The sequence below is a fragment of the Corapipo altera genome, unplaced genomic scaffold (assembly GCF_003945725.1).
Source record: "Corapipo altera isolate COAL_440 unplaced genomic scaffold, ASM394572v1 201, whole genome shotgun sequence".
NCBI lineage: Eukaryota > Metazoa > Chordata > Aves > Passeriformes > Pipridae > Corapipo > Corapipo altera.
The window spans coordinates 1,298,059-1,311,361 of record NW_020884940.1 but is presented as its reverse complement, the minus strand read 5'-3'; the positions used below and the strand labels follow the sequence as shown (position 1 = coordinate 1,311,361).

The following is a 13,303-nucleotide window of genomic DNA, read 5'->3' as shown; positions in this document are numbered from 1 at the left end:
CCCTCAGCGGGAGCCGCCATCTTCCCAACCCCCCCAACCTCCGCTCGCGCTCTTAAAGGGGCCGCGACCCCCGCGCTGAGGGGGCGGCGGGTTTGGGGTTTGTTCCCGGCTCGCGATCCCGGTTCCCGAGTGGAAAGAACCGTGACCGCGGTTCCCTCCGGTCACCACAGAGCGTGTAGGAGCGGGATTGGACCCGACCGGTGCGTGTGTGGGCCGAGGCGCGGCCCGCCCTCCCTCCTCATAGGGCTGCCCCTGACGCCTTCGAGTATCCTCGGCTTGTTATTAATTATCTATAATCATTAATTATCTATAACCACTCATTATCTATAGGCATTAATTTCTTCCTTTCCCCCCCCCACAATTCGGCGGTGAGCTTTATAGGCGTAATATTTGCTGGTTCTGGTCGGCTGCTGAGGGTAACGTGGGGTCTCACCATCCACAGCCAACAGGTTTAAAATCGCATAGCAAATATCAAATATCGAATCAATATCTGGGTTTATTTCCCCAGGGGAGCTCTGGCTTCTCAGTTTCAGGCTTCTCGTTGCAACACACCTAAAAATCGAAATTGGAAATGCTGTATTTTGCTTCTAAGCCTTGGAATAAGAACCAGCTCCTGTTTAAAAGTAGCCTGGATGTTACGGGATATCTATATAATTTGTGTTGTTCAGGGAATTGTTGGGCTCCTCTGTGGGTAAATCTTAAAATGCACCCCAAAAAAATAAATAAATAGTGACACTGGTTATTATGTCTGGAAATCTGGGGAGGAAAATTAATTGCCCTGGAGTTAATCAGATTCTTCAGTTTGAGTCTGGTGGACCTGCTAAGGTCAGCTCTGAGAATTAGGCTTTTAAATGGGGGTTTGATGCAATTGTTTGGGTTTTTTCGTGTTTTTTTTTTTTTATTAAAAAGAACTGTAAGAAAAGGAACACAGGAGAACCTCTGCATTTGTGTGATGGCCAGATTTGCCAAGAACTCGCTTCTGGGGCTGAAGGTTTAAATCTAATCCTTGTCCTAAGAGAAAAGTAGACTTTTTTTCCCCTGTAAGTCATTTTTTGGAGGCAGTGGTGTTGCAGGTGGCTGTGTAATGCACAGTGGGCTGAGCTGTAAAATTCAGGAGCAGTCACCTGAAATATGAAAGTTTAATTCACTTTGCAGCTGTATTTTGTTATCTGTGGACAGATGGAATGCTCAGCACACACAGTAAGGAGGGAGAAACATGATTATGCCCAGGAAAGCCCAAAGTCCACAATTTCCATAAGGAATGTTATCCCTTGGCTTCCGTGGCTGAACACACTCGTGGGGCGGGTGCTGTGGGATTGAACTCCCACCTTCTCCCACCTCCCAGCTGGGACAGAAACAACTGAAATTCTGTGTGTTGAGGACTCATTTGGAATAGCTGAGCCTGTGGCTGAGTGTTCCCAAGGTGCTCTCAGGGGGGAGAGGCTGAACTGAGAGGAATTCTCCCTGTTCTCCACAGCGTCAGCAGGTTGAGTCACTCCAGGACGTGGCCATGTTTTCCACCCCCAGGAAGTGAGGGAGAGTTGGATCCCAGGGCCATGGCAGCAGATGAGAGGGATTACAACCTGACAGAGGAGCAGAAGGCTGTCAAGGCCAAATACCCTCCACTCTGTAAGAAATATGAATGTGAGTATTTACAGTAATACAAATTTTCTACGTATTTTGTGTGTTTTATGATATATTTTATATATTTTATAAGTTTTGTATTTTATCATTTTATCACACATTTTATATCTTTTATATATCAGTTTATATATTTTATCTATTAGATATATTTTTAAAATAATTATATATATTTTAAATAATGACTTCCTGATCCTGTGTGTGTGTGACACTGCAATCATGAGAGCACAGAAAATAGCAGGACACAGAGAGAAAGATCTCCAATTTCCTTTGTCACAGACAAATGCTTTCCTTGCTTTGGGTGCTAAAAAAATCATGGTAAAAATAAATTACAAAAGTGTCACCCTGAAAACTTTCCCTGGGTGTCATTGCCTCCAAAAATCCCTTGACATGACTTATAGGAGGTGTTTTTTTAGGGAAAAAAAAAAGCCTAACTTTCTCTTAGGACAAAGATTAGATTGAAACCTTCAACCCTAGAAGCTCGTGTGTGGCAGATCTGGCTGTCACACAAGTGCCAAGGTTGTCCTGTGTCCCTTTGCTTGCTGATTCTTTTAATAAAACAAACAAAAACTCCTAAAGAACTGTATCAAACATTTATCTCAGACCTGATCACAGTAGTTGCAAATGTTCCTTCATAAATCCAGCAGACACACCCCCAAGAATTCCAAGCCATTTCTTAGCAAGGCAGGGCATTTTTCTGCCTCTCTCATACAGGAGGAGATGTTCAAGAGTGTGTGGGTCTTCTCTGTGGTGTTTTTACTCCTACCTACTCTACTCAAAGATCATTATCTCTCCTTTCCCCACCCCTGGAGTGGCTTCTAAGAGGATGTCAAGTGAGTAGGTGGCAGCCCAAGGGCCAACTTCAGGCAGGAGACCATTCCCTGTCTGTTTTCCACGTCTGTCTGGAGGGACTGTGCCTGTTCCTCTGTTAGAATTTATATTTTTAGGAGGTGTTCAGATCTTTGTTTGGTAGCAGAGCAGAGATACTGTGACATACTACAGTAGTCACACGGTTTCCATAACTGGGAGAGGTTTTATCCTTCTTTTTACATCCCCTGGAATTTGTTTGCTTTAGAGACTGTTGTTGAGAATCCATTAACAGTGTGTGAACTCTCTGAGCAGCATCAGGACAATCTTTTTAGCTGAAGTGATGGTAGTGTGGCATTTATTTTGCATCCCAAATTAGTTCTGTTTCTGCCAAAATTTTGGGATAATTTTGCATTTCTCTCATTCCTCTGAATAAATATAAATGTAAAACTCCATACATGGTAATCATGTATTGTAAACTTTATTAGTAAAGTTTGCTTTCTGTTTTATACTACATAAAGTATAAATTTAAATTCTTCTCTTTGCCTGATGGGTGTTTTAGGGTGTGGACAGGTGTATTTCCTCACTGAGCTGGAAATATTTGCAAATCTCATCCTCTGCATGAATAATTTCCAGTCCTGCAGACTTCAGCATAAACTCTTTAGTCCTGGTTAAAGTTTCCTTTTTATTGCAGTTAACTTGTAGAAGCCTGTTGGGTTACAACAGCTAAACCCTGCACACAGAGCTGGACACAGAGGGCACTCACACAATCACATTAAACAGGGAGGTTTTTTAGGCTTGACAGAAATAATCCAAAATTCCCCCTGTGCTAAGTTTTTTTAATATGCTGCAGAGTAGATTTGTCATGTCTGAGGATGAGTGCAAAAAGTTCTTGTTAGAGAATCAGATATCGATGTTATATTTTATATAATCCCTGCTTTTTAAATAATTTTGGTGGCATCATGGCTTCTCTTTTTCCTTCCCCTCAGATCTGGATCACACAGCAGATGTGCAGTAAGTGTTGGGCAGCTGGGATTTCTCACTGTGATAAACTCATTATTTCTTGCACTGCTCTAAGTCTGGAGTAACTGCCAAAGACTGGTTGCAGTTGTAACACCTTGTGGAACTATGAACTGTCACTCACTGCCTGTGTTGGGGGTAAATTTTGCTTCTGCTTTTGGGACAACACAGCATCATGTTCAGTTCCTTTTCTAATATTCCTCTGGTGCTTCTGACCAAACCTCTGTGTTATTTGGAAATGTCTTTTGAAATCTCATTTTCACCTCTCTTAAACCAGATTTCTTCTGCCTAGTTTGCTTTTGCAGACATCAATTAGCCATAGCAAGGAAGAATTTCCTTGGTGGCCATAAAACACTTATTTTCCATATTCTAAGAAGCTCTTCTCACAAACCCTTCTCTTTCTGGAAAGCAAGTTTTGTTTGTTTGTTTGTTCATTCAGCTCCTCTGCACGAATTCTCCCGTTCTCATTGTTCTGGTTGCTCAGCTGCACGTTGCTTTGGGGTTATTTCTCTTTGTCCCAGTGCAGTTGAGTTGTCCCATGTCCTTTTAGGCTCCATGCCTGGGGAGACACGTTGGAAGAGGCATTTGAGCAGTGTGTCATGGCCATGTTTGGCTACATGACAGATACAGAGACCGTGGAACCCGTGGATACAGTGGAGGTGGAGGCAGAAGGTGAGGCTGTGTTGACTTTTCATGGGGGGAGTTATGAAACCTGAGGGGAAAAAAGGTACCAAAAATCTGAATCTTTACGTGGGCCGGCACTGCAGTTAATTAAAATCTAATTAAACATCACTAATATGAGTCTTCTAATAAGCTGAACATCTGATGTCCTCTTAAAAAGTGTTTGGATGTTCTTGCTGAGGCAACAACTGACATCTCTGCTTCAACCACGCAGGACACGACTTGTTGTCTCTCCTCTTCCACCTCCTGGATGAGTGGCTGTATAAATTCAGTGCTAATGAGTTCTTTGTACCCAGGGTAAGTGTCCTGGTTTGATCCTTTTCCATCTGTAGGTAGGACAAGGTTGTTCCCTGTTAATACCATCTCTGGAAGAAATGGTGTTTTAGGGAAAAAAAAAGGAGCGTGACAAATACAAGTCCAGGCTGGACAGGGATTGGAGCAACCTGGGATAGTGGAAGGTGTCCCTGCCCATGGCAGGGGGTGGCACTGGATGAGCTTTAAGGTCCCTTCCAACCCAAACCACTCCACGATTCTCTGACTCTATTTCAGCACAACATTTGGGGAATTGGAACTCCCAGGGCAGAAAAACTCAAGAAATCCTTAAGCTTTGTTACCACAAACACCAATTGTTAGCTGCTGTTACACGTTCTGCTGCCTTGGTGTTCCAAGTAGCAGTGTATGTCAGGTTCTCTGGTTTTACATTCCACCTAAACAGTGAAATATGAGCCTCACAAGTGGGGCTTGCTGACATTTTCTGCCTGAAGGTGGGAGATGTGACTGAAATATTTCTGCTCTCCCTTTTTCTGCAGGAGGTGAAAGTGCTTCACATCGACCGAATGCAATTCAAAATCAGATCAATTGGGTGAGCTGAAACCATCACCTAAAAAGTGGAGGGTGGTGGGGTTTTTTTTCTTTTTTTGCTGCTTTTGAGTCATTAAATGAAAATCTCACTGCTCCATACTCATCAGTGAAACTAATCATCACATTTGGTAAGCACTACCAAAGTTCCAACCTCTCTTCTTTTTGCTTTTACAGGTGGGGAGAAGAGTTCTCTTTAGGCAAACACCCACAGGTATGCAGTGGTTCCTCTGTCCATCTTTTCCATTTAGGAGGGGGAGGTGTGGTGTCTTTTAAATCAGAGTCCTCCAGGGATCCAAGTACAAACATGACTGGGTGGAATCACAGGCACTAAACTTTTGGATTTATTTTTTTTTTGGGGAATGTGTTCCTGAAGCTGTTGACCCGAGCCTGACTTCTCCTCAGCACTAGCAAAGCTCAACAGTTGGCTTTGGTTTTGTGATGCTGATAACACAGAAAACCAACCATTATTCAGAATGTGCACGTGGGTTTGGGTTTCACACTCTTGGCACAGCCTTTGGCTTAGTCAGTTTTTGCTTCTTTCTTCTTTTTTCCCCCCTAAAGAGCTGCCAGAAGCAAATCCTGATCTCCTGGCAGCTCTTTAGCTGTGTCAGTTTTAGCACAGCACGTGGGGATGGTCTGTCAGAGGCAAGAGGAGGAATTTGTGGCGTTAAGAGACAATAAAATAAGGGAAGAGCTCCTTTTTTTTTTAATAGTATGGCATTTTTCTTATCAGTCAATTTTTTGGGGGGGAGAAGAACTGTGAAACTGGATGGCATTTGAGGGAAGTGGTAAGAACTGTGTGTTAGGAACTGTGACAAAGGATATAATTTAGAAAATCCATGGATTTGTGTTTCTTTTCCAGGGCACAGAGGTCAAAGCCATCACTTACTCAGCGATGCAGATCTGTGAGGATGAAAAGCCAGAAGTCTTTGTCATCATTGATATTTAAAGCAAGAAAAGCGTGGCCAAGTGGATATTATGGGCTGGCAAAAGTCCCCTGAAACTGTAATCCCTGTGGAAGTAACCAAGGAATTGGGCAGTTAAAATCATAAACTGAAGGGAGTAACTGCAGGGAATGTCAGCCAGTGTTTTCATGTGAAGATGGTGAGACAGAGAATAAAAAGAACTAGTTGGGGTTTTGGGGGATGTTGAGAAGAAGAGATCTGAAGGAGTTGGAAATCTCCCAGGAATGCTGCTAGTCAGCTTTTAAGGCTGGTACATATGTATGAAATACAGAAATTAGTGAAGGTCTTAACTAAAATGCTGCCTTTTTGTAGGGTGGCAGGAGAAGATCTTCATCTATGTGATGTCCTTTGCAGATTTCACTACTCTAATTCTGGGCTGACATCCCTCCTCCATTTTATACAAATCCCAAATAGCTGCAGTGGCTCAGATTGAATGTGGAAAAAATTCTGACTGTTGAAAAGACACCTAAAAAAAAATAAAAATTAAACCAATTAAAAAAAACAAACCACCACACCTTTAAAAGTACTTAAAACCAAAAATCATGCCAGCAGGTGGTGCTGAATTGCTGTAAATAAACTTCCACCTGAAATCCTGAAGCATGTGACCGTGTACCTGGAATCCTCACATCACCTCTGATCCCCCTAAAAAGTTGGCAGCTTTGCCAGGAGCTGCACCAGGTTGGAAAGGGGTGCCCCAGGCTCTCTGCAGCTTCACTCCCAGCTGTGTCTTGTGAAAAGAATTCTCTTAATAAAAGCAGATGGTTTGGATCACCCTTTAGAAAGGACAATGAAGACAGTCCCTTAATGTGAAAGGATTGTGGGCTTCACTGAATCAAAATTAATCAAGGATAATGGAAAGTGTGTTTTGTTTTAAATCACAGGTTGGCAAAGGTGTGTTACCTGCCATTGCTATTTAAATGTGGGGAGCACAGGCCTGACCTGTTATTGGGAATGCTTCACATGCCTCAGCTCTGGAGGTAATGTCTTCCCTTGCAAAGTCAGCTTAAATAGATGTGGGTTTTATTTCCATATTGTAAAGACTGAGGGATAAAAACCCCCTCTTATTTTTTAAGCGTGCCAAAATAAAACTGGGACTGAAAGGATCCCTGGATTTGTGTGTGATTTCTGAGCAGCCAGTCCAGACACTTGTACTTTGCTCCCTGCTGAGGTGAGTGGACTCTTTTCTGAGGGCATCAGTGGGGAGGTGGGTGAGGGGCTGAGGGCAGCCTTTCCTTTTGTCCAGCTCTCTAAAAGGCGAGGAAAAAAATTAACAGAGTTAAATTTTAACTTTATAGACCAATGCTGAGATGCCCCGTGTGTCTCTGGCTGCAGCAAACCAGTGAAGTGCTCTGCTTTTTCAAGTGCTGGCAGGAACTTGCTAGAAAAACATTTGGAATGAACTAAGTAAGTGTTACTCATCTGTTTCTTTTTCAGTATTTATTAAGTGCTTGCTGTAAAACAGGCCTCAAATCCGCCTTGTTCCATTTGCAGGGGCAGGTTTTAGCTCACAGTGTTGTTCTCCCAGGGCTTTACAGGAGCCCCATGCCTTGGCTGCAGCCTCTCACCGAGCTGGGGACCCACTGAGACAATTGACTGGGTAATTAAAAATCATGCTCAGCCTGCAAACCCTTCTGGGGGTACCAGAGGATGCTGTTCATGGAGGAAGGTTAGATGAGTTTAAGGGCAGAGTGGTGAAGTAGTTGGAAAAGACCTGCATTGGTGGTTCCTAAAGGTACAAATCCCAAGGCAAGGAAAACCCTTAAACTGAAAAAGGCTGGAGTTTGGGAGAGTTGGGGAATTGTTATGCAGGCTTGCCCCATTCTCCTAGTTTAATGGCAACTCTTGGAGAACCTGGATGTGAATCAATAGGCCTGTTCTCAGATTCCCTGCAGGGAATTTTCCCTTGCTTGGCAGTAACCTCAGGCTACAGATGCTGCTACCAGGAAAGAAAACACGGCACCAGGCGAGACATGAGACCAAAACAGTGGCTCTTTATCAACAGTACCCACTGGGAGTGCCATTCTCTGCTCCCAGGCAGAATGTTTGTGCTGTACACTCCCCCTGAGATGTATTTTTTCTAATCATTTTAGCACTGAGCATTTTCAGTTTCTCTACCAAGTGCAGGTTCTCTGATCCAAATGACTGGGGGGAAAAAACACCGTTAGTAAAAAAGCTGAGGAGGCTCCAGAATTACAAAGGTTGCTTTGCCTCTGAGGGATTTTGTCCTCAGAAACAAATGGTTTTTATGCTGTCAAGCATCCTAAATTTGTATGAGCAGGAAAACCTTTCTTAAAGTAGCTCCATGATCTAAGCCTCAACTGTCCCACTGAAATTAAACTTGGCATCTTTATTCCTAGAATAAGATAGAACAGGAGTTTAAGGAAATCTTGCACCAGTCCTGAAAAAAAAAATAATTAAGGAAAAAAACCTGACAAGTGTACTTCCAGTGATTGCACTTTTATTTCCTTGGAACCACGTTGGTGTATCTTTCTATAAAATTCACAGTACAAAAGAGGCAAAGTCATGCTACCCAAGTGCACTACATATGCTCTGGTCACTACTCTACTCTGGCTGTGAGAATTCTTTAATCATGCTTTTCTCAACTCTAAGAAGCAGTTAAGTTCACTAAAAAAAAAAAAAAAAAAAACAACCACAAAAAACAAAAACCCAAAGCTCTGGTCAATATGTTCTTCAGCAGGAAGAATTCCACTTGTTTCCTTTGCTCCTTTCTTAGGAAGTTTTTGAAGTGTATGTACAAGTTAATTACAATGCCAGCAAAAAGAAAAGGTGTTTCAACGTTTCTTGGCTGCTCACTTCAGTAAGACTTTCTCAAAGCAAGTTTGCAATCTTTGCTTTGTAAAAAATCTGCATCACACAGAACCTTTGTAGAACTGTAGGTTGGTTCCTGCTTTCACTGTGAGCAGGAGCTCAGAGCAAGTCCTTGATGAAATATAAACCAATTCTTCTAAATAGTTTCCAGATAATAAGTGAGGAGATGAACTGTGATGATCCTTGTGGGTCCCTTCCAACTCAGGATATCTTATGATTCTCAGTACTTTCTGGATGACATTTAGAAGCAGTTACACTGTTCCATGTCTGCAAGTACAAAACAACTTGGTTTTAGCCCAAATTTTGCTTCTCAAAATAGAATTTCAGCAACACTTCATTTCAATTCAAGTAGCAAACCAGCATTTAGTCGGTAGGACACGAATACAACGAGTAACAAGTACACAAATATCTACCTAAGATTTGGTTTCACCTTTTCCTCTACCTCATCTGGAACATCATCATTAGTGTGTCGGACAACCAGATTATACGGCTCCTCCTCCGCTGTCTCTTCATCTGATTTCTGCTCCTCCTCCTCCTCCTCCTCCAGAGCCCATTTGGGGCGTTTGTTCCCCGCTGAGGAGGAGACGGGGGAATGTCCTGCATCGAAATCCTCGGGGGTGCTGCTGTCGAAACTGGCTTCTGCCAAGCACTTGTGGCACAGTCTGTAGCGCCGTGTCCCTTGCTGGACCACGCAGCCCGTCAGCTCCGTCACGTGGCGCTTGCACTTCCTGCAGATCAGTTTGCCGGCCTGGTGGATCTGGAGAGGGATCCGAGAGAAAAAAAAAAAAAGGACATTTTTTTTTGTTGTTGTTGTTAGAAGGTGGAAATGGAACCATGCCAAAAAAAAAACCCCAAACCAACAAAAAACCAAACAAAAAAACAACGAAATTTTAAATACGATCTGCCAAGTTAAATAATGAATAATTAAGGTCAACGCCGCATGAGAGGAGCCCCAAAGAAAAGGTACAAGGACTCCCTGAAACAACATCTCAGCCTTGGCCATATTGATCAGCATAACTGGTCTACTCTGGCCTCAAATCGAGAGGCCTGGAGGAGACACACCATCTATAATGCAGCTGTCTCCTTTGAGAACACACGCAGGATCACTCTCGAGGAGAAAAGGTAACGCAGAAAGAACCGTGTCTTGCAGAATACACCACCTAAAGAGTCTTTCTGCTGTGCCTTTTGCAATTGGATATGTTTATCTCGGCCCCATAAGCCACCAGCGTGCCCGTAACAAATGCCCATAGAGCCTTCCTAAATCTTCATTCACGAAGCCCAGCCATGAAAACTGAAAAACGAAGGTCAACAATGTGCAGCTTCCAGGAAGCTTTTGGGATGCCGGCGCTGGAAACGCCCGGGCGGCTCCCCGTACCGGCGGACCCTCCGTGGGTTGATTTCCTGGGATACATCCCAGCGGGAAGGCCGTGCCCGTACCGTTTGGAAGTGGTTGCGCAGGTGCTCCAGGCGGGTGAACCTCTTGCCGCAGGCCTCGCAGGGGTACGGCCGCTCCCCGGTGTGGCACCGCAGGTGCCGCTTCAGGTCCGCGCGGCGCTTGACGGTGTGAGTGCAGAACGGGCACTTGAAGCGCATGCGGGGCAGGTCACCTGCCAAGGGGGGGGCACAGGGGAGGGCTGTCAGCTCGGAAAGGGGCAGTTCCTGCTCCGTCAGCAAATAGGGAAAACCCCCAAATATTTTATATAAACGTATTGTGTGTTAACTTGGGTGGTTGGGACACGGTGCTGACAGTGCCAAGGCTGTGGGTTCCATCCCCACCCCACACAGGCCACTGATGACCCTTCTGGGTCCCTTCCCACTCAGAATATTCTGTGACACTATATAATATCATCATCATCATCATCAATATATAATATATGAAATACAATCTACAAATATGTAAAATAGAATATATAATACATGAAATGCAATCTACAACTATGTAAAATATGGGCTTTGGGGGTATATACACGTGTATATACACGTGTATGTACATATATAAAATGTATTTCATCTATAAAATGCATTTCATCTAAAAAATGCATTTCATGTAAAAATGCATTTCATCCGTAAAATTTATTTCATCCATAAAATTTATTTCATCTCTAAAATTTATTTCATCTCTAAAATGTATCTCACCTCTAAAATTTATTTCATCTCTTAAATATTATTTCATCTCTAAAATGTATTTAATCTATAAAATATATGAAATGGATAAAATACGTGAAATAGACAAAATACCTGAAATATATAAAATATATTTAATATGTAAAATATATCTGTCCCCCCCGCCCAAGCCTGTACTTCTCACTGAGCATGTTAAATGGCCATTTTAAAGTGTTTTCTTTCTTACTGGGGGTATTTTTTAGACATACAGATGATCATAAATATGTAGCTATAATATATATTTGTACTGTCTGAACCATTAGCTTTTCCATCACCTAATGGTTCACAGCTTTGACATTTATAATCTCTGTTTAATATATGAGGGTGCCTAAAGTCTTCAGAATATGCCATTACAATATGAATAATATGTTCATTTCCTAAAGAATACACATGAGAACAGACCTGTCAGCTTTATCCCACCCTCTCAGGCAGATGCTGACAGCCCATCAGGAGCTTGGATGCTTTATATTTGTGGCCAAACAGCCACAAAGTTTGGGATGACTGAACCCCAAGGGAAATGCAACATCCCAGCAGAGCCAGAACCTCTCATGTGAAGGAATTGAGTTGGATTGAGGTTGAACTATTAGTGCCAGGTTTGGGGATCTACAAGAGAAATTCAGTCCTTCTGTCCCCAAGTCAGTTACAGCTCTTGAGGCTTCATTAAATTCCACTTGGGCCCGAATAATCAGGCATGTTTTGTTTCAACTTTACAAGAATACCTGGGTAACACCCTCCCATCCCACTTCCCATGCCCTGTTCTGGCTGAGTAGATAAATTCACCTCTAAGTCTAGGCACTATTTTGGTTTCCATGCAGCCCTACAAACTCTCTCCAAAACATCACCCGAATCCTCCTAGACAAAGCCAAAACTTTTCCAAACCGTTCCTCTTTTTTTTTTTTTACCTTCGTTCCAACTACTCATTACACCCAAAATTGTGGGCATCGAGGTGTACAGTTCTTCTGCCTTTAACTCCACAAACTCGGGAGTTCTGGAAAGTTCTTGCTCTAGCTGGGTAACAGACCATCTCTTGGGTGCCGCCTCCGAGCCGCGGTGACACCCGTAATCATCTCCACCCACGTCGTTCTCTGCATCGAACTCGGCCTCCTCCCCGACCCTGGAGATGGGGCTGCAATCCGAGGCGCCGGCTCTGTCCGGTTTGCCCTGTCCCAAATCCCGGCTCTGGGACAGGCCCAGGTGCTTCCGGCGCTTCCTCCCCGAGCCCTGTTTTCTGCCTCTTTTCGACAGCTGGGTCTCTGCCCGCTGCAGAATCACCTGCGAGGACAGGTAGCTGCCGTAGCCGCTCCAGGAGTTTTCGTTCACGCCGGGCTTTTCATCCGGGATGGAGTAGGAACGCCGGGGGTTGCTCTTTGCTTTCCTCCTGGAGCGATAAAGGGCGGGACGGGCAGGCTCAGTGCTCGTGCTTTTGGCCGAGAGGCTGAGGTAATGATCCTTCTCCTTTTCATTAATATCCAGGGAGGACTTGATGAAGGTCTTGCAGACATTGAGAATATCTGTCATCTGCAGGTAGCTGGCAGCTGACATCACCTCGATGACATTCTGACCGGTTAAAGACAATATCCCTGAATACACAAAGTCCAGGATAACCATGAACGTCTCTGGAGAGAAGACCTCGAACGTAGCTATTGTTGGCCCACTCGTCTCCTTCGAGCTCTGTGAAAGGAGCATTTTGAAGTAGCCGCTGCTGGCAAACAGCACATTGCGATGGGCTTTGAAGACCTTTCCCTCCACCAGGATGTTGCAGTCGCAGAACAAGTCCTGCTTCCGCTGTTCGTTCAGCTGCTCCAGGAGGTGAGACTGGTGAGAAGAAATCTCCATCCCAGGCAAGGGAGCAAGAGGAGGGTTTGCTGTAAAGGAAAAAAAAAAAACCATCATCGTGACAATCTGCATCGGCGTTGCCGAACCCTTATCTAAAGAGACGAGCCCCAATTCGAAAAATGTTATCACGTTTCCCAAACGTGTCTCCCAAGCCCCTGCGGCTGCTACAGGAACATGAGAGAAGAAACTTCACTCTAGAAGAGGCGCCAGCGGGGATTCACTTAGTATCCCGAAAGAACGGAGATCCCATCCGCCAAGGCGTTCATGGGAGAGCGCTCGGCCCTCCCGCCCTGGGCAGAGCCGCAGCCCCTGCCCGGCTCACCGGGGGCCGGTGGAGCCGGTCCCTCCGTCCCCCCCGGGGATGCCCGACGGCGCCCGAGCCGCTCCCCATCCCCATCCCCGGCACGGACCCGCCGCCCTTTGTTGCCGCGCCCGGGGCTGCAAATGGCGCCCGGCGGGGACGGGGGGGGACGCGGCAGCCCCGGCGGGCACCGAGCGGC

General features: G+C 44.6%; 2 protein-coding genes across 7 annotated transcripts in view; one reads left to right on the top strand and one right to left on the bottom strand.

Annotated features, from left to right (window-relative positions):
* Nucleotides 1-6: 6 nt before the first annotated feature.
* Nucleotides 7-9,576, top strand: ZBTB8OS (zinc finger and BTB domain containing 8 opposite strand). Of its 2 annotated transcripts, XR_003530603.1 has the most exons (10): nucleotides 7-200; nucleotides 1,478-1,644; nucleotides 3,438-3,462; nucleotides 4,019-4,140; nucleotides 4,364-4,446; nucleotides 4,959-5,011; nucleotides 5,185-5,221; nucleotides 5,873-6,952; nucleotides 7,049-7,143; nucleotides 9,352-9,576. XR_003530603.1 is itself a non-coding variant. In XM_027661298.1 (9 exons), exons 2-8 carry the CDS (start codon nucleotides 1,557-1,559, stop codon nucleotides 5,957-5,959), a joined length of 495 nt encoding a protein of 164 aa, XP_027517099.1. In that variant the 5' UTR covers nucleotides 7-200; nucleotides 1,478-1,556; the 3' UTR covers nucleotides 5,960-5,969; nucleotides 6,857-7,041. The 2 variants fall into 2 exon arrangements, 1 of the variants encoding a protein (XP_027517099.1); XM_027661298.1 differs by lacking the exons at nucleotides 7,049-7,143; nucleotides 9,352-9,576 and having other exon boundaries at nucleotides 5,873-5,969; nucleotides 6,857-7,041.
* Nucleotides 8,417-13,303, bottom strand: part of ZBTB8A (zinc finger and BTB domain containing 8A) — a 15,652-nt gene continuing 10,765 nt past the window's right edge. The window contains exons 1-5 of one of the 5 annotated variants that reach the window (XM_027661291.1): nucleotides 13,025-13,047; nucleotides 11,870-12,832; nucleotides 10,242-10,411; nucleotides 9,235-9,561; nucleotides 8,417-9,071 (exon numbers count right to left, since the gene is read on the bottom strand). In XM_027661291.1, the coding sequence (XP_027517092.1) occupies nucleotides 9,006-9,071; nucleotides 9,235-9,561; nucleotides 10,242-10,411; nucleotides 11,870-12,803 (1,497 nt within the window). In that variant the 5' untranslated portion in view covers nucleotides 12,804-12,832; nucleotides 13,025-13,047 and the 3' untranslated portion in view covers nucleotides 8,417-9,005. Of the gene's footprint in view, nucleotides 9,072-9,217; nucleotides 9,562-10,241; nucleotides 10,412-11,869; nucleotides 13,004-13,024; nucleotides 13,048-13,303 lie in introns of those variants that run through there. The other 4 variants (XM_027661290.1, XM_027661289.1, XM_027661286.1 and 1 more) reach the window with 4 other exon arrangements.

Excerpts from the sequence above, each read along its gene's own strand:
- ZBTB8OS (XM_027661298.1), top strand. The coding sequence starts at position 1,557 with ATGGCAGCAGATGAGAGGGATTACAACCTGACAGAGGAGCAGAAGGCT. Across the intron at positions 3,463-4,018 it reads GATCACACAGCAGATGTGCA|GCTCCATGCCTGGGGAGACA; the intron begins GTAAGTGTTGGG and ends ATGTCCTTTTAG. Across the intron at positions 5,222-5,872 it reads CTTTAGGCAAACACCCACAG|GGCACAGAGGTCAAAGCCAT; the intron begins GTATGCAGTGGT and ends TTTCTTTTCCAG.